Below are 25,548 nucleotides of genomic sequence, written 5' to 3'. Positions count from 1 at the left end.
AAGCAGGATCAGATTAGTGATGTACCTACTGTATAATCTGTATGCATTGAGGCTGATGCCTGAGATGAACGTGTGGAGGGAGGGCTGGCAATAGCTGGAAGGGGAAGAGGAGGAGGGGCCCATCCTCTAGCTGGAAGGAGGAGGTGGGAAGCAGATAGCTGTGTGTTAGAGGCAGGAAGGGCTACAGAGTAGGCTGAGTGAAAGGCAGTGCCAGCTCCCGGAGGGTCTGGCAGGCTCTGGCTTGGCACTTGGGCTCTCCATCCCTGCCTGATAGAAGCCGCTGAGCCCCCCCGCCACACACATAAGGGTCAGAGGGTAGAAAGACCAAAGAGGCAACAAGAGTGAGATGGAGCCCGAGAGCCAGGAGGCAAGTGAGAGTGTGTTAGGGGGGCAGCCTGCTGGAAGTGGCTGGGAGATCGGGGCCCCAGTGCAGATCCGGGTGGCCATAGAGGCAGCAGAGGACGATGAAGCTGAAAGCCTGGATTACAGGGGCGGAATGGAAGGTGGAAGCTGCAGTGAGGATGATTACAGTCGCAGCGACAAATACAGGTACTACCCTTTGTCTCTTACTTCCATGGCCCCTGCTTCCAGGGGGCTACCAGTCTTGCTGGCTCCCCTAGGCCATTCATTTATTTATCTATTCCAAATTTCTTTTATATGTGGATAATTAGCTGCACTACAATTCCCAGCATCCTTCTGGAAGCCAGGGGTTGTAGTTCAGATGCAGAGCTGTGGGTTGGTGTCAGTTCTGGGTAGATGAGAGAGGTAGCTGAACCACATTGTTGCATTAGATATATGAATCGTGTGCCATCTCCCAGCACGAATATAATGCAGGAATGTAGGGAGTGTGACTCAACTGTCACAACATCCTCTCCACTGTAAAGTCTCAGCCATTTCCGGCAGTGTGTTTGTATGGTGTGGCTTTTACCTACTAGGCATGGCTACAACATTGTAGCAATAATGTAACAATGATTATCCTATTCCAAACAAATGCTCAACTACAACTGCTACTCTGTGATGGGTTACAGATGAGACAGTTGCACCCTGATTTCCCACTGCATGCCGAAGGTGCCCCAGCAATTAGCATCATAATTTGAGCAAATCACTGTATTTAGTCAATGACTGTGGATGAGTGCGGGGGTAGAAAGGAGATCCCAGTATTCCCCACAGTGGCACTTTGTCTCTGTGCAGTAAGTGGCAGTGGCTGGAGAACACAAATCAGCCTGTCACTGTGCTCCTTCACAGCAGTGACGCAGGTCCCATCAGACAATGGAGTGACATTTGCACAGCAGCTCACAATTGCCATTCACTGACTAGCAGGTACAGGGGGCGGGAACACAGACCATCATCCTAAGCACCCCGGCTGTAGTCGCCCTTGGGAGGATTTGTACAGGGACAAGGAGAGGGAGCTGCAGTAAAGTGACACAGTGTCCTTGGGTGAAACCATTCACCTCCTGCTAAATACCAAAGGGTGTCACACTTTTGTATTGATCCATTAGTTATTTATATAGATGACTAACAGGTGGCACTAAAACATTTGCAGAAACACATTTAGTAGCTGCTTAAGGATGTTCTGCAGCAGCAGGGGCACAACAAATTCATTCTTTGATTTGTGTGACAACTGCATGTTATCTTCTGAAGCTCTGTTTTTTGGCTCCAATCTCATCAAACAATGAAATATTGATTTGTTTCTACATTTCCCAGTATACCTTGATAAATTAAGTCTGGGATGCTGAAAGTTATAGTGCCTCAGTGTCTGGCAAAACAGTTTGCTTGCAGGTATCGGGAACAGAAACCTGGCTTTACTAGGTCTGAGTCTTACATCTTTGCAGGATACATTGCACAGAATGCTGAAATATTCTGTTTTAAACAAAAAGAATGGCCACGTGGTCCTTTCACATAGAACTGAGTTGTCTTTAGAGGTGGCAAAACAGACTTTGTGTGCCTCACTATTTATAAAGGATTTACCGTCTTGCTTTTGGCTGTGGGTGGGCAGTCGTAGAACAACAGCAGCAACAAATTTCTCACAATTCTTCCTAAAAAAATAGGGACCTTTTAAGCCACACCTAAACCTTCACCTGTTTGGTTTTGACCCACACAGTTTTGTTTCTCCCCCAAATATTACGTAAGTGCCCCCATACACAGTGCCCCAATTGCCCCCATAAACAGTGCCCCAATAGAAAGTTCCCCCATACACAGTGACCCAATTGCCCCCATAAACAGTGCCCCCATACACAGTGCCCCAATTGCCCCCATAAACAGTGCCCCAATAGAAAGTGCCCCCATACACAGTGCCCCAATTGCCCCCATAAACAGTGCCCCCAATAGAAAGTGCCCCATACACAGTGCCCCAATTGCCCCCATAGAAAGTGACCCCATACACAGTGCCCCAATTGCCTCATACACAGTACCCCCCATAGACAGTAGCCCCCACACACAGTGCCCCCAATTGCCCCATAGAAAGTACCCCCAACAGACCAAGTCATCGTCGGCGGCTCCTTCTCTCTTATGCCGCGGCAACAGGCACTTCTATAAGGTTGCACCTCGTCGTTGACGTGTGACATCATAAACATGGGCGCAACCTTATAAAAGGGCCTGTCGCTGCCGCATAATAGAGAAGGAGCCGCCGACGATGACTTGGTCTGTTGGTGCGCGTTGGTGCCCTACGCAGAGTGTATATTCTGCGTATAGGGAGCGGCGGTACTGCATGCCCCTATTCACCACAGACCCTGCCAGATTTTGATTAAACCCAAAAGTATGTCAGAACAATACTAATACACAGTACTGTTGCCATCTTCCAGTAGACCATCCCAGTCTTTCATTGCCCATTTTTCAAAAAGAGTGAAATAAACAGGACTTGTGCTAAACATACTTATTGGCAATTGCTTTTAATAAGGAAATGTGTATGATTTTGTTCTGTGTGTTGTTTCTTGCACTAAACAGGGCAAAACTGAAAGTAAAGTTACATTCTACTTCCTTATACAAGCACAATCAAAACAAATCAGCAGCTCACTGGGAAACCTCTGTATAGTAAGCAGCTCTTTTCTGAAAGCCTAACTAGTGCTAGCAAGGCCGAGAATCAGCCTCATATGGCGGTGGCCTAACAGGCTACAGCTGTGGCAAGGGTGGGATTTAGTTATACAGATATGCCCACTAAGGTAGGCGATATCAGAGAAATCTGATCATTTGGCACTTGAGCGACAGGAATATAACCCATAAGGACTCTGGTACACGGGGAGATTAGTCGCCCGCTACAAATCTCCCTTGTTACGGGCAACTAATCTCCCTGATATGACCTCCCACCTGCAAAAATGTAAATCGCCGGTGGGATGGCATACGCGGCGGCGCAATCACCGAAGTTGCCTCTCGAGGCAACTTCGGCGATTTCCGCAAATCGTGCCACCACGTATGCCATCCCACCGGCGATTTACATTTTCACCGGTAGGATGTCATATCGGGGAGATTAGTCGCCCGCAACAAGGGAGATTTGTCGCGGGCGACTAATCTCCCCGTGTACCAGAGCCCTAAAAGCAAGGACTGCATCAATGTGGCAATGCAGCCCAATTTTAGGTAAGATATCAGTTGGGGAGGCCCGTTGGAGTTAGCCATACACAGGCAAATAAGCTGTCGAATCGGTCTGAAGGACCTGAATCTGCAGCTTAAATCTGCCCGTATATGGCCACTTTACCTCTTTTAAAATGTTGGGCATAAATCATCAGACTACTGAGATGACAACAACCTGCTGCAATAAAACCAGAACTAACCATTGCACTTAACTGTAGCACTATGGGACCTGTAATCCAGAATGCTTGGAACCTGGGGTTTCCAGGTTAAGGAGTTCCATAATTTGGATCTCCATATCTAAGTCTAATAAAAAATAATGTAAACATTAATTAAACCTAATAGGATTGTTTTGTTTTAAAAAAGGATTGATTATATCTTAGCTGGGATCAAGTACAAGGTATTGTTTTATTAGTACAGAAAAAAGGAAATCATTTTTAAATATTTGAATTATTTGATTAAAATGAAGTCTATGGGAGATGGTCTTTCGGTAATTCAGCAACAGGTTTCCAGATAACGGACTCCATACCCATACCAAGCAATACAGTGGGTCCTTTTAAAAATCCCCCAAAATCATTAAAGGATATTAATGAGGTGGAGGGGCTATATACTGTAATTACCTGGCATCAGATTGTATGTTTACATTTCAAAGCACAATCGCTCATTAACATATTTGCCTATAATTAGCCAAGTGGCAGGATAAACACAGTGCAGATCTGTTGACTAAAGGCTTTACAGTGCCAGGCTCATTAAGTAGAGCTGGCCCGGAGGTCTTTCACTGCACTTGTAGCACCATCTGTACCAGAGGGTGAGGTTTTAGCATCTTTGTATTTGATTTCCTTAGATTTAGGGAAAACATTCCAGGGCTTTTTAATGTTACTGCTAAGGGCTCTGGCACACGGGGAGATTAGTCGCCCGCGACAAAACTCCCTGTTCGCGGGCGACTAATCTCCCCGAACATGTAAGTCGCCAGCGGGATTGCAGATGCGGCGGCGCGATTTCGCGCAAATCGGCGAAAAAGACTTGTGAGTCTTTTTCGGCGATTTCCCGAAATCGCCCCGCCGCGTCTGCCATCCCGCCGGCGACTTACATGTTTGCCGGTGGGATGGCAGGGGAAGGCAACTCGGGGAGATTAGTCGCCCGCGAACAGGGAGTTTTGTCGCGGGCGACTAATCTCCCCGTGTGCCAGAGCCCTAAAAGCACAGATATAACCTGAAGCTATAACACAGGTATAAGACCTGTTATCCTGAATGCTTCGGACCTGGGGTACTCTGGATAAGAGATATTTCCCTAATTTGGATTTCCTTTCCTTAGGGTTACTAAAAAATTATTTAAACATTGTTTTACCTCAAATAAGGATTCAATATATCATAGTTGGGATCAAATACAAGGTAATGTTTTTATTATTACAGAGATAAAGGAAATCATTTTAAAAAAATGAAAATATTTGATTCAAATTAAGTCTGTGGGAGATGGACTTCCCATAATTTAAAGCTTTTGGGTAATGGGTTTCCAGATAAGGGATCCTATATGTGTATTTGTTTGTGCACTGAATGTTGGAATGTCTGAGGTTGTAACAGAAAGTTTTGAGTGTGTTGGGATTAGGAAGTAGATCTACACCACCATTTTACTTTGATGGTTCCAGTATAATGTGGCTCTACAGAGAGAGAAGGGCTTAAGAAGTCTAGCAAGATGGTTATCAATTTTCTTATTCTTTTTAGGAGATATAAATCAGTTATGTATTATGATACTCCAAGCTTTGCATAGTCCATAGTCTGTTGAGATAGCATAAACACTTCACTCAGTGAAGTGACTACAAAATACATGTGCCTGCAACAGGAGATCATGTCATCCAGCGTGATTTAAAAAGCAGTCTGAAAATTCCAGGGGCAGGATGGGATTCACCAGTTACGGTCACATTTGATCATTTGGCAACATTACCTTTTCATCATGAGTCAGCATACATACAAATTGACAATTTGTATTACAATTTTTTTACATAAATAAGCACCTTTACTTTGCACACAGAAACATTTCTGAGTCTCTTCTCAACGCAAACCATACATTGACTAAGAGGGCCATTTACTGAAGGTCAGATTTTTATTTTTTTCCCGATTCGGATTTTTCAGTGCTAAAAGTTGCAGAAAAAAGAGTCACAACTTTTTCAAGATTCAAATCTGAAAATTTGCCAGCTAAAACTTGTCAAGATCATGTAGAAGTTAATGGCAGATGTCCCTTCCCTGGAGGATCCTTCGTTGCTTTAAAGTTTTGGGATTTTTGTTTTTTCGGGTTTTAGTGCGACAATTTAAAAAAGTAACAGTTTTGGAACTTTCTGTGACTTTTTCCCGCACGTACTTTTTCAGTTCAGACTTTTTAGAAAATAGCAAACATCTGTGAAAAGGGTATTCAAATTTAAAAAATAAACTGCCCCTTAGTCTATTCTGTGCCCTCAAATGATTGTACATCTACTCAGTAGTACTACTACTACGTTACCTTCCGTAGCTTGGACAATAGCAACATAGCAGGCCCTTTTTTTTCCAACTATGACCAGGATGACAAGGTTATGGCGCTTCAACTGTCATAAAATACATATTCCAAACACTTTATCTAGACAATTATTTTTATTCTTTATTTAGTACAAGCACATTCATGTAGAGCCTTGCAGAGGTTGTTCATCATATCTATCAGTCTCTGCCCCAGTTGGGCTTGCAATCTAAGGTCCCTATCACATTCACACACAGTTGCTTGTGTGTTTGAGCAAATCACTTATTCACATGAGTGCAATGAAAAGGGCTTGTTCTGACCATAATTTTTGCCTATGGTTTAACAAAAAAAAAAATCATTTTTTTGTTATTTCTTGAGCTAAACAAGAGCGAACAGGAAAATTACAACTGTTCCATATTTGGTCCTTGCAAGGTAGATGATTAGATTGGTGCATAAATGAGAGGGAGTCCATTATGCGGGAGGAATATGTGCACACTGGTAATTTAATTATCTATCTCCCAAGGAACATGGAGTAGCTCCAGTTTTTCTTGAATGGGTTCTGCAGATCGTATTGGCAGTGTCTCACGGAGTCTGAATGGCCAGTTCTTCGGTCAGGTCAGCCTCAGTGGAGCTACATGGAGTGGATATCGATGTGAAAACTCGTGAACATTCTCGTTTCCACAGTGTCTGAAAGGCTATTTGTTTGGTTGGTGTCAGACTGTGGAGCTACATGGAGCAGATATCGGGAAAAAAAAAATATATATATACTTTAACGTTTCTGTACCGATATCCACTCTGTAGCTGCACACAGATAACACCATGCCTGTGAATGAAGTTTACCGGAAGGAGTGCATGACAGAGCATCCACGTTTCTCCGTCTGGCTGAATAATATAGGTGGAATAAACTGGCCGATCTACATTGTGTGCCCCTGCCCTTATCCACAGCCTGATGCCCTTGGCTAATTAGATTTTTCCAGCCTGATGATATCTGTGCAAACCCCAGCGAGATTTAGGACAATAAGCTGCCGACTTCTTTAAAAGAGATCAAACATGGCCATACACCTTCAGATGCATAGCGAGCTTTAGGGTAATGTTCCATGGAGATAGATCTCTGCTACCGCGAGTGACTAATCTCTCAGAATTGCTTTTCCACTGGCAACAAAGTGGCCAATAGAAAGGCCTACACATTCTTTAATTTTCTGAAGTCACTCGAAGTTTCCTCCTGCAGGCAACTTCAGAAAAACCAAAGTGAAGCATAGGCCTTTCCACTGGCGATTTCCTTGCCAGTTGCCAGTGGAAAGGCATTTCAGGTATATTAGTCACCCACGGTAGCAGAGATCTGTCGCATCCCCTGTATGCAGGCATGGGAGTTATTTAGGTAATACTATTTACAAAACAGCGTAAGGTAAGGCCGATGCCACACAGGGCTGATTTTCGGCCTGTGGAAAAAGACTCAGCCCCTCCGCTGGCATCAGTATTTTACATTGCCTGCACCTGGACCTATTGTGTCAGCCCAGGTGCAGGCACACGTGGCAGATATTGTCTCTGAAATTCAAACTCTTGTGTTTCTTTGCAGACATCCACCGCATGTACCTTCACCCAGGCTGACACAATGGTTCCTGGTGTTGGCAAGGTAGGAGGCTGATGCCAGCAGAGGGGCCAATTCTCGACCTGCATTTTTCTGCAGATGGAGAATCAGAACCATGTGGCATCAGCCTAAGGTTTTTAGTTTTGGCCACAAAATATGGAAGTGAAGGGAGGTATATGAAGGTATGTGAGCATTATTCACACTTAACCAGATTTGATGTTAATTTCTTAATGGGAAAATATATATATTTTTTTTTTTTATACAAAATCTCTATGAACGTCCTGTGATTCACTTCCTCACTACAGGAAACTTTGTTTTATAGCACGTCTCGTACCCACCTAGCGAGTATCAGGAGGCAAAATTGGGAACAGCACTTTATTCACACTGCAGAATTTGAAGAAACTGCACCCTAACTTTGTGAGACAGAATTACTGTTGGATCTCAGTTGCACCTATTACATCTATGGGAGCTGGAGGAGACTTGTTGTATCATGGCATGGCACTGCTTTTGACCCAGCTGTGCGTGTTATAACAAGGTGCAGCACATACATCAATATTATGTGTTTCTACTAGTATCAACTCCAAACTTCTAGTTGGAATCGCATTAATAAAAATCACATATTGTGGCTTCACAGAGCTTTCCCAGCCAGAATTCACTTTACAGGGCTATACCTGGATCCCACTTGTGGGTGTCAATGAGGCCAAATCATAAAGACTGCAAAGTAAACCTAAATTTAGTAATTTATTTAATTTCAGTCTTTAAAATGTGTCATTGAAAAAGAATGTGCCGATTGGACAGACGCCTAGAGCCGGAGTTGAAATCTTATAAATTAGTGCACATCAGCGAAGATATATCCTGTAATGAATTCAGTCCCAATCTGTTTGTTGTATTGATTGAAAGCAGCCAGGCTCTGGCCAATTGGCGCACAACAGACAGTAGTTAGAGGCCGCTGTGCTTTAATAAGAGTGTTAAATGAATCTTCTATGCCAGGCAATCTCCCTTGCAAGGGCTCCTATTCTTACAGTAAACTACAGGAAAACATCAATTTTAACCCTCCGACTAAGTTTTCCTGCATTTTACACTGTTTTTTTTTCTTGTGGTTCCACCAGTGTATAATTCATAATAGCTGCATTGCCCAAATTTTTACATTTTTCCTTGATTTTACATAAAATAAATTTCTGGTCCCCTGTAAAACGCTTAACTTAAATATGCAGTCATATAGATGAAACAACAGTATCCATTTTTTTATTTTATGTGAAAAGTTAAAAACTGACGTCGCAGGCCGAACGCAGCCTTTCCTCAAACTACTGTAGCTCTAGGAAATTTTTTTTAAGCTATTTTTCCAAATGAAGCCTTTTAAACTTTACACATTGGTTGTTGCCGTTTCATCTATATGACTTCTGTGACCCTGTTGGTGAGTGGACAACAACTGACATGCATGTTTTGTGAACTTTATATAAGTGGGTGAGTGCTGACCCTGTGAACTTTAACTTGCAAAATATGCAGCATGTAGATACCTGCATAAGCAGCAGGGAATCTCTTATAGATAATCCAAACCCAAAAATAAATTAATGTACACTTAAGGTGGCCACACACATAGCAATTACGATCTTTCCTGCAACCATTGGTCACAGGAAAGATTGTTTGTTTCCCCCACTGACGTTCAGGGCTGAATTGTCAAATATGGAAGTAGAAACAATAGAAATTCTACCTCCTCCTGCCAGTTTAGAGCCTAATACATAAAAATTTCTAAATGTTCTATTCATTCTTATAGGATTTTTAGAAGCGTATTTAAAATGGGTGAAAGTTAGAACTCACCATTTCATAAATACACTTCTAAAAAGCCCATAGGAATGAATAGAACTTGAATGAAATTTAGAGTCTTTATAATCACTTTTGCAGTTTACATTAATATTCTAGTTGTTAAAAAGCATAAGGTCTACAGTAAGCAATTATAATCACTAGGGTGTGCCAAAAAAATTGGCACTGGGGGTGCCAATGGGTTAGGTATGCTCCAGTCATTATAATTCCTTATCTTAGACCCTGCCCTGGGGCTCCAATAGGCTGAAAACTGTACTGGCTTGTGGCACTACTGTAGAACTGCACACAACACATATGTCGCAAGGCGTTGCTCCTACAGTAGTACCACGGCCAGTACAGTTTTCAGCCAACAGGAACCTCAGCCCCTTGCCTAAGGTAAGTGATTATAATCACTGGAGCGTGGCTTACATTTTGGCACCTAAGTCATTATGCTGTTCTTAAAATTACATCCTTAATTGTAAGCAAACAAATACTCATATATGGCAAAAAAACTGTAATTTTAGCTTTTCTAGTACAGAAATCACGATTGCGCCCTCTGCACTGGCAACGTAACCCCCTCTTGGTGTGGGCAGCATTCCACCAGCACTAGGGGCTGAAACACCACTGCTTTGGTAGCCAGGACTACAGTGGTAGTCAGTAGGGGCTTTTTGGGGTGCTTTCCTGCTGCTTTTAAAGAAACCTTTAGCATTAGCATTAGCAAGCAATATGGGCTCAGGTAAAGTTTAGGTGGTATCTAATGCCAGAGAGAATTGCCAAAAGTTTTGTGTGCTAACCCTAACCCCTTTTAGGGGATGTCTTCTTGTAGGCTTAATGTATCATATATGGTGAACTTGTCCTACAGTATTCTGATTCTGACCCAGGATGTATAATGCCATTTTTTCTGTATTTCATATTAATATAAGACGATACCCAATACCTACTCTTGTATCTGCTCCTGTTTTAAAAAATCACAACACAGATTACTTACAAAAATTTTTGTGGCAGCAAGGAAAACAGTTACTTAAGCATTGAAGTCCCATTGATACCATTTCAGGTGTTTAAGCAAAAGATCCGTTGAATTAATAAAAAATGAACTAGCTTTTTATTAAACACATAATAAATTCCTAAAAATCTGGCAACCATGTCTGGACAACAGTCACTCTGATCTATACTTAGTACTGCAACTTTCCATAGAACTAAATTTATTATTGGGCTTGGCCAACTAAAGTTGGCCATTTGAGTAGATTTCAGCTGCCGATTCGGGTTTTTCAGACTGATTCGGCAGCTTATCTGCCCGTGTATGGGCACCACCAAAGGCCTCCCCAACTGACATCTGTCATAAAATCAGGCAGACCTTGATTGGGCAGGTATGATTTTTCTGGATTTTTGGGGACTGCATCGGCTCGTTGATGCGTTCCCTGATTCGACGGCATTTATGCCCGCCGTTTTAATTTGCTACAGTACTTGCACTCAGTGTAAGACTCTTAAACGTGTATCTATTTCTTCTTCAGGACTGTATGTGGTTTTTAACTTACCCTATTCCCTATATAGGATTTAAATTTTTTTAATTCTTGCTTATCTTGCTAAGCAAGTGAAACTGGTTGGAAGAGCGGAACACTGGTCTCTCAAGACAAGTTAGATCAGGGCCCCAGTAGCTATTTTGTTTTTTTGTACAGTGTTGAACCTTCGGCAGCTAGAAAACTAGATGACTAGAAGAAGAAATGGCCAGGGGCAGGAACAGGTAAACAGAACTGGTATTCAAATGAAGTAGTATCTGTTGCTATGGAGCAGATAATCAGATTAGTGAATGCTCTGCAGTCTGATCATAATCTCCTGGGTCTGGCATTTTCATCTGTCATAGAAATGCAAAGTCATCGAGACAATTCCATATGCAAAGCTACCTAATCATATTACTTTCTATAATATAAAGGTGAATGTGTCTGGGGCTTGGCCAACATTGACGATATTGCCCAACCATTTAGTCTTATATGATACCTCAGGTGGCAAACTTGACAGACCATCCTGTGATGTTAGGAATGCTACTAGTCTTTTCTAAAACAAATTGTAAGGATAAGGTAGAGCACATTGGGTGACATGCAGGAGAATGATCCCTTTGTTATGTGTTGCTGCTGGTGATGTGGTATAAGTACCTGGCCTGTAGTGTAAATGTGGGGTTTACACCTTGCTTGCAGGCAGGCTGATATGCCACTTTCTGCTGGGCCAGCACGGTAGGTTCTGGGAATGTATTTTGCAGCTCATCATGAAACTGTATTATGGGTTGGAGTTCTTTTGTGATTTTGCACAAGGCCTCTCAATGTGGATTATATGTGACGTCAAGGGGGACCCGGTTATTGTTTGTATTGGAGAAATTTATTGCTGGGTATGGCGATTCTAAATTCTTTTAGGTGTTTATCCCTGTCAGTTGTAATCTACTTAGTTAGCCAATAAAAGTTATCACCTACCTATATTTTCTGGTTGCTATGGGTTACTACACAAATGCTGTATTTAAGTGCATATTTATCAAAGTATGAAAAATCATCTAAAAATTACTCAAAAGGGGCATGTTGAAGATTTCGTGGCCTACCTTAGTCGGCCTGTGTATAACACATTTATGCTTAATAGTATAGTTTTAGTAATGGATATTCTTATTGCAAATTTAGTACTTTACTTATAAACAGACTTTTTAAATTCATTTTAAAGCTTACTGCGGTATGTTAGGCTCCCTCAAGTAAAGTGGAAATTCTTGTGTTGATAAATGTAACGTCATATCATACAGCAATTTCTGATTTTCATATTCCTTGTTTAAATGACAAGATACCAAATATTCACTGGGGTGACTACACAGGTCATTTGTCTCACCAGTCTTACATGCCGACTGCCGGGTGATACATGTGGGCTGGAAGACCAGGCAACAGAATGTGCCCTTGGTATAGGCACTTCATGAGCAATGCATGCTGAGTAAAACACAAATGTGTTCTATTTATTTCCACATTCAATGTTAATGCCTGCTCCCGTGGGTACCCTACAGATTCAAAGGGCAGACTCAGCTTAACATTTGCTGTGCTGTGCAGTGGAAAGCATAAAAAAGGCACTACACAGCGAGTACAGGACCTGTTATCCATAATGCTTGGGACCAAAGGTATTCCAGATAAGGGACCTTTCCTTAATTTGGATGTTCATACCTTAAAGGAGAAGGAAAGGCTAAGTCACTTGGGGGTGCCAAAATGTTAGGCACCCCCAAGTGACTTTAATCGCTTACCGTGTACCCCGGGCTGGTGCCCCTGTTAGGAGAAAACAGCACCAGCCCGGGGTACCTGCGAGTGCTTCCATCTTCCATGTTTCTTCTGCGGCGAAATTCCTGGGCCGGCGCATGCGCATTAGAGTGAAAAACCGACTTTGTTGTTAAAGTTCAGCTTTTCACTCCAATGTGCAAGTGCGCCAACACGGAAGAAGCAAGCGCTCGCTGCCGGTACCCCGGGCTGGTGCTGTTCTGTCTTAAAAGGGGCACCAGCCCAGGGTACAAGGTAAGCGATTAAAGTCACTTGGGGGTGCCTAACATTTTGGCACCCCCAAGTGACTTAGGCTTTCCTTCTCCTTTAAATCTACTAAAAAAAAAACAATAAAACATCAATTAAACCCAATAGGAGTGTTTTGCATAGAATTAGGATTAATTCTATCTTAGTTGGGATCAAGTACAAGGTGCTGTTTTATTTTTACAGAGAAAAATTGAATCAATTTTAAAAATCTGAATTACTTGTTTAAAATGGAGTCTATGGGAGAAAGGCTTTTCGTAATTCTGCGCTTTTTGGATAATGGGTTTCTGGATAACAAATCCTGTATATGTAAAAACACTATTGTGTATGAAACCTACAGCTGAAAGCATATTAAATATCCATGGTGTTTACTAATTCATTCAGTCACTATACTACTTCCTGCTCAGTTTTGCAGCATGCATTCAGCATCGGGATTTTATATGGATTTTGTCTGGATTTGAAAGGTTGAGGTGACAAGTTTAGGCATGAATATGGAGTAAAAGTAGAGCAATACCAGAACTCAGGTACTCTTCTGGAGATCGCTGCAAGAGTATGCGTAGTTGAAGCTGACCTGGACCTGGCTTGAATTGTACAGTACATACTCTGCGTTGCAGATTAAACAAAAGAGGACCGGAAGTAGCGCAAGATGGATCATTATCTTTCTAATGACATGGGGTTAGTTGACATCTCTAAAGGTCACCATCTGGCACAAAGCAGAATCCGGTCTGAAAACTGCCTGGACTGGTTCACTATCTCCGTGGTTACAGTGAATCAGTTGTGTTCTAGAACAATGATTAGTGAGCACAAAAGCCTCATATTCATGAAATGGTGTAAAGCTTTCTTATAACTACAATAATATTTCTCACTGCAATTTCAGTTTACTCCACTTTTGTGAATTCCCTCCTTGGGGAAAGTATAAATTTGGTAAATGAATGTACAAACAGAGGAAAATGCTGACCTTTTCTCTCATATGGCTTTTCTTATATCTGCATTGGCCAGTTTCTTTCTGGCCCATGTGAGTTCTTAATAATCTGGAATGGTTCATACTTTCCATGGTTCTAGCTCAAGCCATGGCATCTGCAGCCGGTCCCAGTTATTTCAGCCTGTTCAAAGTTTTAATTTGTATTCCCACCAGGATTCAACCACCCCGTGATTTAATCTCTGTCTATATAATCTTCTATAAAGTACTCAAATGCCAGGACTGTATGACTTATGCTAATGTAGAATATTGTCTTAAAATTGTGGTTCACCTTCAAGTTTACTTTTAGTATGTTATAGAATGGCAAGTTCTTTTCAAATAGTCTTCAGTGTTTACTTTTTATCATTTTTCAATTATTTACCCCTGCAGCAAAAACTATTGCTCTGTGGAGCTACAATATTTTTATTTTATGGTTATTTTTATTACTTATCATTTAAGTCATACCCTTTCCTATTCATATTCTAGTCTCTAATTCAAACCACTGCCTAGTAGCTAGGGTAATTTGGACCCTAGCAACCAGCTACTGAAATATCAAACTGGTGAGTTGCTGGACAAAAAGCTAAATAATTAAAAAAACACAGTTAATAAAACACTGAAAACCTATTGCAATTTGTCTCAAAATTTTACTTTCTACATCATACTCTAAAGGTTAATTAAAAAGTGAACAACCCCATTAACTCAGGACCTCAGTTTATATAAAATGCAGGACTGCATGGGAGTTCAGCTAGGCAATAATAGGGAGGCTTGGTCACTTCTTGTTAGATTAGCACTTCTAATATCTATATTATAGTTGTTTCATTGTAACGCCATGCTCTAGCAGCCTTATAACTAATTAGCAAAGAGTGGTTTAACCCACACAGGAACATTTGCTGCTATTTGTTGCTGTATGAAATACATTTGTTATTTAATTCAGGTGAAAATGTAGAACACTAGACTCTCCAGCAGTTATCAATCATTATATATGACATGAGCTTTGTGGGAGCAGAATGCCTGTAGGCACACAATCACAGATGTTACATAAATGTTTGCCGTACTGGGCCTGTATCTGAAACTGACTAGCCAGAATATTGCTGCAGCATAAACATGAAAGCTGTGTAGGACACACTAAGGATGCACTATGTTGAGTAAATCAGACACAGGTACATGTTTGTTTTGCAGCTGAACCCATATTCAAGTTGCAGGCGCTGCGTCTGCCACATCTTAGAAAACAGCACTGTAGTTACAAATACCTGTGCATGTATACTTGTTCATGTGGCTTGCGCCATACAAAACAATGAAAACCATTCTTGCTTTCCTACAAGCAGCTACTTTGCAGGTGTGGTATATGCCCAAGGGCTAGGGAGGAATTCATAAGTTAGTGTAATATACAGTAGCATATATCAGCCAAAGAGACTTTTGCTTTCTTGAAAAACATGGCTCTTGCCATGTAGTGTAACACATAAAAACTTGCATACTGTAAGACATTATTTTGTGTTTATATCCTTACCTACTGTGCAGAAGAGAATCAGTTAACACTTATGTTACCATAGCACACATAAAATACTTTTCATGGCAAACACGAAAGCTGAAATGGCCACAGTTGCAAAGCTTGACAGATCAGAGCTGATTAGTTGCTATGAATTACCTCCCATTGCAGACTGTTAGGCAGTTGTCTGATTAGTATCAGCACTTTGCTGTGGCAGGTGGGATTGCCTGATTGTTGTCTCTCTGTGCTGGTGTGGAATTAAGACCAGCCGTGGATGGGTTAATAGCATAATTTTTATAAAGAAGCTGAAGTGGGAGGTACCGGCCCTTTGTTATTATTACAACTTTGCAGTTTTAAGTGAGAGCCGGTAGTGGTAGAAAGGGCCCTGCTGATCATGTATCACTTAATGAGTGCGTTTTTCCATTGCTTTTTAATCCTGCTGCCTGTTCCAGTGCCAGATTTCCTTTGGCTGGGGTATAGGTATGAAGATATGAGGGTTAGTTATCCATGCGGAAAAAAGAGGCATTTATATTGTGGTAGGCATGATGGCAAAGAGGTAAGGGGTCAGGAGACTACATTAAAGCCTTTGGCTGTTCCGGCTTCTGATTTTTGGAGATGGGCTGTAAAGAGGTTCTGGTCAGTCTGCCAAGCTGGGAACTGGCATCTGTGTTCTCCGTTTATGCTGCAGACTATAAGGAAAAGCCTGGGCTTTTCAAAGCCAAACAAAATGGAAGCAATGCGACAGCTAAATGTAAAGCTGATCACCAATGAGGACTGGCATAATACCCAACTAGAGTCTACTAGTCTGGAGTCCCCTGGCACCCATACATCTGGCGCAGCAGTGGAGGGACCCACTCTTCCATCCCTATTTGGGATAAACAAGGCCAGTGTTCTGGAGGCCAGCCCAGGGGAAGAGTTTAGCAGTCTGACACCAGCAAATCAGATTGATGTGTGTGAGCAGATTTCCAGAATGGTCTCTAAACCTGTGGTGTCCTCAGGAACAGAGTTTGACCAGATCCTGGAGGACAGTTTGCTTACTGTGCTAGAAGATGGTGGGGATACCAGTGCCCTTTATGTAGTAGATGAATGCCAGTCTGATGAGGATTTGAGCACTCTCTGTGGATACCTAGGTGACTTGATGCCTGCTATCATGGCAGAATCATGCCAGCCTACAGAAGGAAATGGCTGGGTTCCATTACAACCCACTGACAAAATGGAGTCCTTCTCAATGGATTGGCCAAATCTAGATCTTGCAGAAAGAATGCCCTTACAAATCGATTTGGGATTTGGGACATTTCCAGGAATTGAGTGCTATGGCATTGGGAATCATTTGGGGCAAATTATTATAAATCCTGAAAGTGCTGAAAATGAGGATCAAGAAAAAGGCCTAATGGAAGCAGGAGACTGCAGTGAGGATGATTCTGCCAGACAAGATAAATACAGGTAATGCTATGAAGGTCTGTATGCCTTTTCTTCTTGCTGGCAGTCAGATAGAAGCTCAGCGGTTTTTTTAAGTGTTTGTACTCATTTCTTGCTGGAAGGTTGGGCAGTGTATTATATGTGGATAATTATGTTATCTCAAGTCAACTACTACATTTGGCCTACAGGTTGATATGTGTGAGATTAATAAGTGCAATATCGGTATGCTGAACTACAACTCTCACTGGCTTTGGCTGTTTTTAGTAGTTGTAGTTCAACAGCATCTGGGGAACCCCACCTTGCTAGTGACTTAACCAGATAAACCTTGCCCTCTCTCCTTCACAATGAAAGGGAAACTCCAATAAACGTAATTTTGTAATTGACAACCAGAAAACAAAAGCCCTTGTGACTTTATGTACTGTGTGTGTGTGTGTATATCTATATCTCTATATATCTCTATATATCTCTATATATCTCTATATATCTCTATATATCTCTATATATCTCTATATATCTCTATATATCTCTATATATCTCTATATATCTCTATATATCTCTATATATATATATATATATATATATATATATATATATATATAATATATAGCAAGACAATGAGCCGCACACGCAGGGACTTTGTTAGAAAACAAAAATTTAATGAAAACGATTTTTTGTTTTCTAACAAAGTCCCTGCGTGTGCGGCTCATTGTCTTGCTATATACATGGTTTTTGCAAGCACCTGGGGCATTTGATTACTATTAGGGTGTGCTCAGTTCTTTTCTGTATCTATATATATATATATATATATATATAATTAGTCCTATGAATTACAGCACTCAACAGGTCTTATGCAAGCAAAGAAGCTTTTTTTATTTAATTTTATTTGTAAACTAAATAAAAAAAACAAACCTTTTGATTTCTAGTTGTCAATTACAATCCTGCTCTTGTGCCTTTTAACTCTGTAAATGGTTTCTCGATATCCACTTAGCACCACAGGTGGATCTGTCACCATTATTTGCCTTAAAGGCCCGGTTCACCTTTAAATTAACTTTTGCATGGTGTAGATAGTGATATTGTACAATCTGTAGTTGGGCATCATTTTTTTTATTTTTTTTTATTTTAACCTAGCTCTGTCCTTAACATCAATGGAGGAAACTAATGATCTTTCTTGCGACCAGTAGTAATAGTTTACGTAAAGGTGAACTACAACCATTTTTACTGTAATATCCATCTGCTGGGCCTGCTTCTATTGACATCTTTCTAAAAATCCTTCTCTGCTCCTTTGTGGATTATGCAATGGTGGGTTGCATAATAAAGGAATGCTAGTCTAAGCAGATTTTCAGTATACATTCATTAAACATCTGCAGTGGTTTTAAAGATATTTGTGAATGTTATTGCTATGTAAAGCAGTATCTGGCTGGCTGTTTCCACACATTACTGGTTCTGAGTGTAGCAGAAGCCAGCTGATCAGGGCTCTTACACACAAGCTTTTTGTATGTTCCCCTGCCCTGGATCTTTGGTGTGTTCCATCACTATGGTTGCCACATGGCTGGTGAAAATTATGCATGATGCCAATGTTATTAATTGGGGGGAAAAAGGCAAAAATATATAGAAAGGCCAGTATTTTGTTCTAGAAAAGGTGGCAACCCTATCCCTCACTGGGGAACACAAAAAAAACTGTCCTGTATTTCCTATTAGATTGTACTTACTGTGGTGCAAGTGAAACACATCCGGTTGCATTCTTTCTACTTTTGATACTTGCCTGCCGCACTGAGTACAGACTAATATATAAATATACAGGCTGCATTTCTTTACACATTCCCTTGCTGTGGAACTCATGAAAGATTCAACGCAAGGGACTGCAGGAAAAATGCTTGTGTAAGAGCCCTAACAGATGTACTTAACATTGTTTTAGGATCAGAACCAGAAACTAGAGATAAATACGGATTTCTATTGCAGCAACATTTATAAATAACCGTAAAACCTCTAAAAACTGTTAATAAATGTATTTTAGATAGTTGCTTAGATTTCCATTTTCTTTCCTTATTAACCGTTTTTGAGTGCAGATCGCTTTTAATTAGCTTCATAAGCCAAGTTATCCTGATGCCTGGTTTATAACTGCCAGCATGTACCTCCTGTAGCAGTTGGCTGTGATTTGTTTGTTGATTTGTTTGAAAATGAATGTCGACTCCACATGTGTATGAAATAATGGTTTCCCTGGCAGGGTAGCTGGATTAACAGTAGCCAAACTGAAGCTACTGTACCAATATCCCAAAGACAGGGACTTTACACTGCTTTCCGTCCATCCAGCATTTGCATTGTCGCCACGGTCTACTTTTGTTTAGTTCGGCTACACGTAGAGTTGCTGCTTTGTCATTCATAGGTTACTTTGCCTAATAAGGTGATGGGGAGTCGCTTAATTCTTTATTGATTTCCTTATGCCCAATCCTTGCGTATGTGGAATCCTGCTTGCTTGCTTGCCTGCATGTAGCCGAGTCCATTTGGACCCAGTGTGTTGGGGGTCCTGTTGCTTTACACTATTCAACTTCTTCCTGCAACTGGGCCTGTTGGGCTGCTTGCTGTAGATGAGGGTTAAAAACACAACTTTTGCCTTTCAGTAGAACTATTTCAGAATGCTGGTACCGTAGAATATAATTTCTTAGTTATTACCCAGTGCTACGTATGACCAAGACTTAATTATATTCCTTGATATTGCTCAAGTTGAGAGATGCCTTTTTACACACTGCAAAAACTAGATTGCTGTGCCTTTGGCTATAAGGATCTCTGACCATTTACTTCCAGGGAGAATTTTCTGTGATATGTAAGTGTTCTTTGGGCCTTGAATGCTAATTACACACAGAATGATGTGTTGTCCTATGTATAAACTTATTTATTGTACAGCACTGTGAAATATGTTTGTGCTTTATAAATACATGTTAATAATTCCCAGAACATCTTATGTACTGCTGGCACTTACCTGGGCTTAGGGTCAGGTCACAATATTCTCAGTAATTGATTCTCATTGCATGGCAGCTCAAAAAACAGTGCAGTTTGCATCAGAATTTTATAATTTAATAATCAGCCCTGTAGCATCGGCTTTTATGACAGGAGAACCTAATTTTGCGCTGGTCCCTAAGCTTAGATTTTCAGCATTTTGCCTAGGGCACACTGAACATGTGAGTGTTCAAAGTTGTGCACAGGGTGAGAATCCGCCCATACACACCAAAAATCTTATTGATGTGCCTGCACCCAAAGCCATTGCATTGGCCTGGGTGCAGGCACATGGAGCAGATTCTGTGCTCCCAGGCTGGTGCAATGGCTCTGGGTGCAGGCACATCAATAAGATTTTTGGTGTGTATGGGCGGATTCTTTGGCTGCGTTTATTCACAGGCCATGAATCTGTCCATGAGGCAGAGCCCTAAGGGCAGTGAACATGAAGTGGATTGTCCGCTTTTCTCTGCCTGCGTTTTTCTCCCAGGACTAGGAAAGTGAATCTGCTGTTGTGCACTCCTTCCAAATAGCAACATTTGTTTATGCATTTGTCTTTAACTCCCCCTTAGCTCACAGTATTGCAAATTTTAGTACCAGGAACCTAGTTCTGCCCACTCTCCCAATGTGCTTGACAGGAGTGTTCGTACAGATATGGGATCAGTTATCCAGAAACCCATTATCCAGAAGGCTCCGCATTACGGAAAGCCCGTCTCCCATAGACTCCATTTTAATCAAATAATTAATATATATAAAATTGATTTCCTTTTTCTCTGTAATAGTAAAGCAGTACCTTGTATTTGATCCCAACTACTATAATGAATCCTTATTGGGGGTAAAACAATCCTATTGGTTATAATTAATACCCTTGATCCCGAGCATTCTGGATAATGGGTTCTATACCTGTATACTTAAGCTGGAGTCCTTGGCTCTTATCTGTTAAAACTGTGAAAATTACCACCTGGGCAGTCACACATGGCAAAATATAGCATTTTTGCTTTTTTTGAGGCTCACTGAAAAAAAAAGATAATACATGATTCATTGCTATAGGTTACAGTTGCAAGTTTGCCCGGTGTTGATAAACTATCCCCCTTGTATTTTTCCTACCTGACTTCAATCATCTTATATTTACAGAAAATGTGGGCAGGTAGGAAACTTGCAATACAGCCTCAAGGGATAGTTCTTTTATAGGCTTTTTACACCTTTTTCAGATAACTCTAAGCTTGCTAGTCATTACACTGGAATGCATTACTGAGGTAGCTACATGGTGAGTTCTGTGGTAGTTCATGTTGATTGCATTGCAGGACACTCAATATTTAGCGTTAACATAAGATGTTATAGAATGATTTAGATGTTTTGTTTAGAAGTGAATAAAAAACCCATACTTATGAACAGTGAAGCTCTTTGGTGTACTATCCAGGATTCATTCATTAAACTTATGCTTTTCATTCAAATTGGTTAATGAATCTGCCCATTAAAGTGAGAATTGCTTCCAATGATATGTCTATATGTTTTCTTGTCTTCAGCGGGGCAGCTACTAGTGGAGGAGAGAATGATGGAGATGAATTAGACCAAGACTGGAAGCCTCCTGATGCTGAGCTGATACAGAAACTCATTACGCAAATAGAGTATTACCTTTCTGATGAAAACCTAGAGAAAGATGCCTTCCTTCTAAAACACGTGAGAAGAAACAAAATGGGATTTGTCAGTGTTAAACTACTCACCTCCTTTAAAAAGGTCAGTAACTCAAGGTCTGCCATTTCTAATCCATAGCTAAAAAGGAAACTAGACTTATAACTAAAGTCTGGATTTAAGTTGTCTGGCCAAGTCACCACATGAGCGTACTAGAAAGAAAGTGAAAATGCTGGGTCACATAATACAATACGATGGTATGAGTGTTCAATCATTGAGCCAATATTCAGTTTACAAGTTAACCAGTGAGGTGATGTTTCCAGTGGAGTGTATACCTGTACATGGGTTGATGTGGTCCATAACTGACCAGTTTTTCAATCTAGCGTACTGTTATCAGTAGCAACCAAACTATAGACCTTTTCAGGGGGCACATAAACTAAAGGAACAGTGACACCAAAAAATTAAAGTATATAAAAGTAATTCCAATATAATGTACTGCTGCCATGCACTAATACAACTGGTGTGTTTCCCTCAGACTACTATAGTTTTTAAACAGAATGCTGCTGTGTAGCCATGGGGGCAGCTACTGAAAGGAGAAAAGGCACAGGCACATAGCAGATAACTGATAAAACGCCATTGTATTCTACAGAGGTTATCTGCTATGTAACCTCTGTGCCTTTTCTCCCTTTTCCCTTGAATGGCTCCCCCATGGCTACAGAGCAGCTTATTTTTATAAACTATATTAGCGTTTCTGTAGCAAACACACCAGTTTTACCATTGCAGGGCAACAGTAAATTATATTTCATATATTTTATCAACTTTCATTTTTTGGTGTTGCTGTTCATTTAAAGGGGAGAAGATTGGAAGAGGATTCTGCCAGACCATATGTGCCTTAGTTAAGGGTGGCCATGTATATACTGTCCCCAGAGGTCTTTAGGTAGCATGAAAAGAGGAATCTGTTCTGACCCATTACACAGAGGGTCCCTTTAGAGCAGTTGTAGGTAATTAAAGGTGGATACTATGTTTACCAGAGGACTTTGAGTATTGTAGTGTAGAGCAGAGGTAACAAGTACATTATAGTTCTGAAAATATGGCATAGTTGGCAAGCTAGCAAGTATCGTACATATAGAATACATCTCTTAATCATTTCATAGGTTGCTTTTCCCTTTATTTCTTAAAGGAGAAGGAAAGGCAGAGTCACTGGGGGTGCCAAAATGTTAGGCACCCCCAAGTGACTTAAAGGAACAGTAACACCAAAAAATGAAAGTGTATCAAAATAATTAATATATTATATACTATCGCTCTGCACTGGTAAAAGTTGTGTGTTTTCTTTATAAACACTACTGCAGTTTATATAAATACCCTGCTGTGTAGCCATGGGGGCAGCCATTTAAATTGAAAAAAGGAGAAAAGGCACAGGTTACTAAGCAGATAACAGATAAGTAGCAGATTCCCATAGTATTCTACACAGTTTATCTAGTATCTTCTTATGTAACCTGTGCCTTTTCTCCTTTTTTCAATTTAAATGGCTGCCCCCATGGCTACACAGCAGCTATTTATATTAACTATAGTAGTCTTTCTGAAGCAAACACGCAACTTTTACCAGTGCAGGGCAACAGTACATTATAGTTCAATTATTTTAAAACATTTTTATTTTTTAGTGTTACTGTTCCTTTAAATCACCTACCTTGTACCCCGGACTGGTGCCCCTGTTCGGAGAGAACAGCACCAGCCCGGGGTAGCTGCATTGCTTCCTCCTTCCTGTATCGCTCGCGTGTGCATGCATGAAAAGCTGAACTTTAACAGAAAAGTTGGCTTTTCACTCTACTGTGCATGTGCCTACCACTGGCATTTGCCGGAAAACTAAGCAGGAAGGAGGAAGTGCTCCGCTACAGGTATCCCGGGCAGGTGCTGTTTTCTCCTAACAGGTGCACCAGCCCGGGGTACAAGGTAAGCCATTAAAGTCACTTGGGGGTGCCTAACATTTTGGCACCCCCAAGTGACTTTGCCTTTCCTTCTCCTTTAAGCCCTTTACTGAATTATTTGCTTTAAGATGTATGCAAAATACTGAAGAAACATTAATGTGAGCAAATGTGTTTTTGTTAAGGTTAAACACCTCACTCGGGACTGGAGAACCACTGCATATGCTTTGAGATATTCCAACCTACTTGAACTAAATGAAGACAACAGAAAAATTAGACGAAAGACCCCAGTTCCTGTTTTTCCAAGTGAGAACCTTCCTAGTAAGATGCTTCTGGTTTATGATCTTCACTTCATCCCAGAGCTGAACTGTTTAGGCAAGGAGCAGGAGAATGGGGGCATGCAAGAAAAGGTCATGGAGCACCTTTTGAAAAGCTTTGGGACTTTTGGTGTTATTTCATCCATTCGTATCCTAAAACCAGGCAGAGATCTTCCATCAGATGTAAAGAGATTTAGTAGTAGATATTCCCAGGTTGGAACCAAAGACTGTGCAATTGTAGAATTTGAAGAGGTGGAGGCTGCTATTAAGGCACACGACACATTTAATGTAGAAAGTGATACAGAAGATGGCCTTAAGGTAGTTTTGATTGGTATGAAGCCTCCAAAAAAGAAAATACAGAAAGACAAAAGCAAAGAGGAAGACTCAAAGAATGTGCGCAAAAACAAGTCTCTCAATAAGCGAGTAGAGGAACTACAGTACATTGGGGATGAGTCCACAGTGTATAGTTCTTCAGAACCTGACAGCAATCCCACTTCACCTATGGTAGGTCGTAAAATCCAGTCAACCAACAAGCTAAGCCCATCTGCTTACCCAAACAACCATCTGAGCCCCAATGCTTCTCCTAGAAATAGCCCATGGAGTAGCCCTTGTGGACAGCGTAAAGGAGTAAAACATTCCCCGCTGGCAGATAGTATGAGCCCAGAGATTTCTCGAAAATGCACAGAATATTCCTCCGATAGCAGTATCACTCCATCCAGTAGTCCCTGGGTTCAGAGAAGAAGACAAGCTCAAACTGTCACCCAAGAAAAAAGCCCAGTTGGCAGCCCAATGTTAGGACGGAAAATACAAAATGCAGATGGATTGCCGCCTGGTGTTCTAAGGCTTCCAAGAGGTCCTGATGGTACAAAGGGTTTCCACAATGGAGGTGAAAGAAATAAGCCTGTTCATTGTTTATGAATGCTATGCAACATTATGGAACTGGCTGTAACAGCCCCTTCTATACTGCCAGGTCCTGTAATGCAAGACAATGCCTCGGGACCATCCATAAGTCCAGGGCTGCACATTGCTGCTTCTGCCTGAAAGGAAATTGATTTAAATTGACTGAAATGAAGTCTGTATTTATTTATTATTTTTTTATTTTATATGTTAAATTTGTTGTATATTGGCAAAGCATAAGCTGCATTTTTATTTTTATTTTAGTTTTTTGTTCTAAACATGTTTAATTTTATCAGGCACCTGGAGCTGTAACTGTTCAATCCAAATGTATCTAAGATGTAATGCCAGAGAAAAGGAATGTGTTGCGTTTTTCCACGATCTAATGGCAATATATGTATAGTGGCTTCCTGTAGCTCATGGAAACAGGACAAAATGGCAGGACCCCTGCAACCTCATACAACACTGCTGTGCATCACGATTGTCAATGTTCTCTCATATCAATTAAAATGAAATATCCTAAGCATTAAAAAGGTAATGTGAACATCTTTATTTGGTAGAAGGGACCCCTTGGAGAGCCTGTGAGCTTTCATTCTGGAAACTGGTTCCCTTATAGAAGAAATACACAGTATTGGCTTCAAAATAGTGTTGGCGAACCTTTTGTTTCTATGTGATCTAAACTAACTGCACTTCTGAACAATAGCAATATAAAAACCTACACCACAAACCTGCTGTGAGGATCCATGCCTGTGCTTAAGTCTTGGACTTCACAGGATATAATTTGGGTTTGGCAGCCTGTGGTTCTCCAGACATTTAATTGCATGCCTCAGCATCCCTCTGACAGCTCAGAAGGCTTGTTGTACTCCTGGTCAGGCCAGGGGACTGCATTTTAGTTTAACAATATCTACAACATCCCTGAACTATTAAAAAACCAACCTGCTAGAGATAACATGGCAGTCAGTGAAC

General features: G+C 41.0%; 1 protein-coding gene across 3 annotated transcripts; it reads left to right on the top strand.

Annotated features, from left to right (window-relative positions):
• The first annotated feature begins 183 nt into the window (after positions 1 to 183).
• Positions 184 to 25,118, top strand: larp6 (La ribonucleoprotein domain family member 6). Of its 3 annotated transcripts, none has more exon segments than NM_001008143.2 (3): positions 184 to 549; positions 21,344 to 21,554; positions 23,557 to 25,118. In NM_001008143.2, coding segments are annotated over 3 exon segments (1,464 nt in total). In that variant the 5' UTR covers positions 184 to 346; the 3' UTR covers positions 24,607 to 25,118.
• Positions 25,119 to 25,548: the final 430 nt, after the last annotated feature.

This window comes from Xenopus tropicalis, chromosome 3, assembly GCF_000004195.4.
Source record: "Xenopus tropicalis strain Nigerian chromosome 3, UCB_Xtro_10.0, whole genome shotgun sequence".
NCBI classification, from domain to species: domain Eukaryota; kingdom Metazoa; phylum Chordata; class Amphibia; order Anura; family Pipidae; genus Xenopus; species Xenopus tropicalis.
This window is presented reverse-complemented; position numbering and strand designations above follow the sequence as displayed.

Coding starts and splice junctions, on each gene's coding strand:
- larp6 (XM_012970348.3), top strand. CDS start 15,805: ATGTATCACTTAATGAGTGCGTTTTTCCATTGCTTTTTAATCCTGCTG. Junction 16,854..21,343: donor GCCAGACAAGATAAATACAG/GTAATGCTATGA, acceptor TCTTGTCTTCAG/CGGGGCAGCTACTAGTGGAG. Junction 21,555..23,556: donor TACTCACCTCCTTTAAAAAG/GTCAGTAACTCA, acceptor GTTTTTGTTAAG/GTTAAACACCTCACTCGGGA.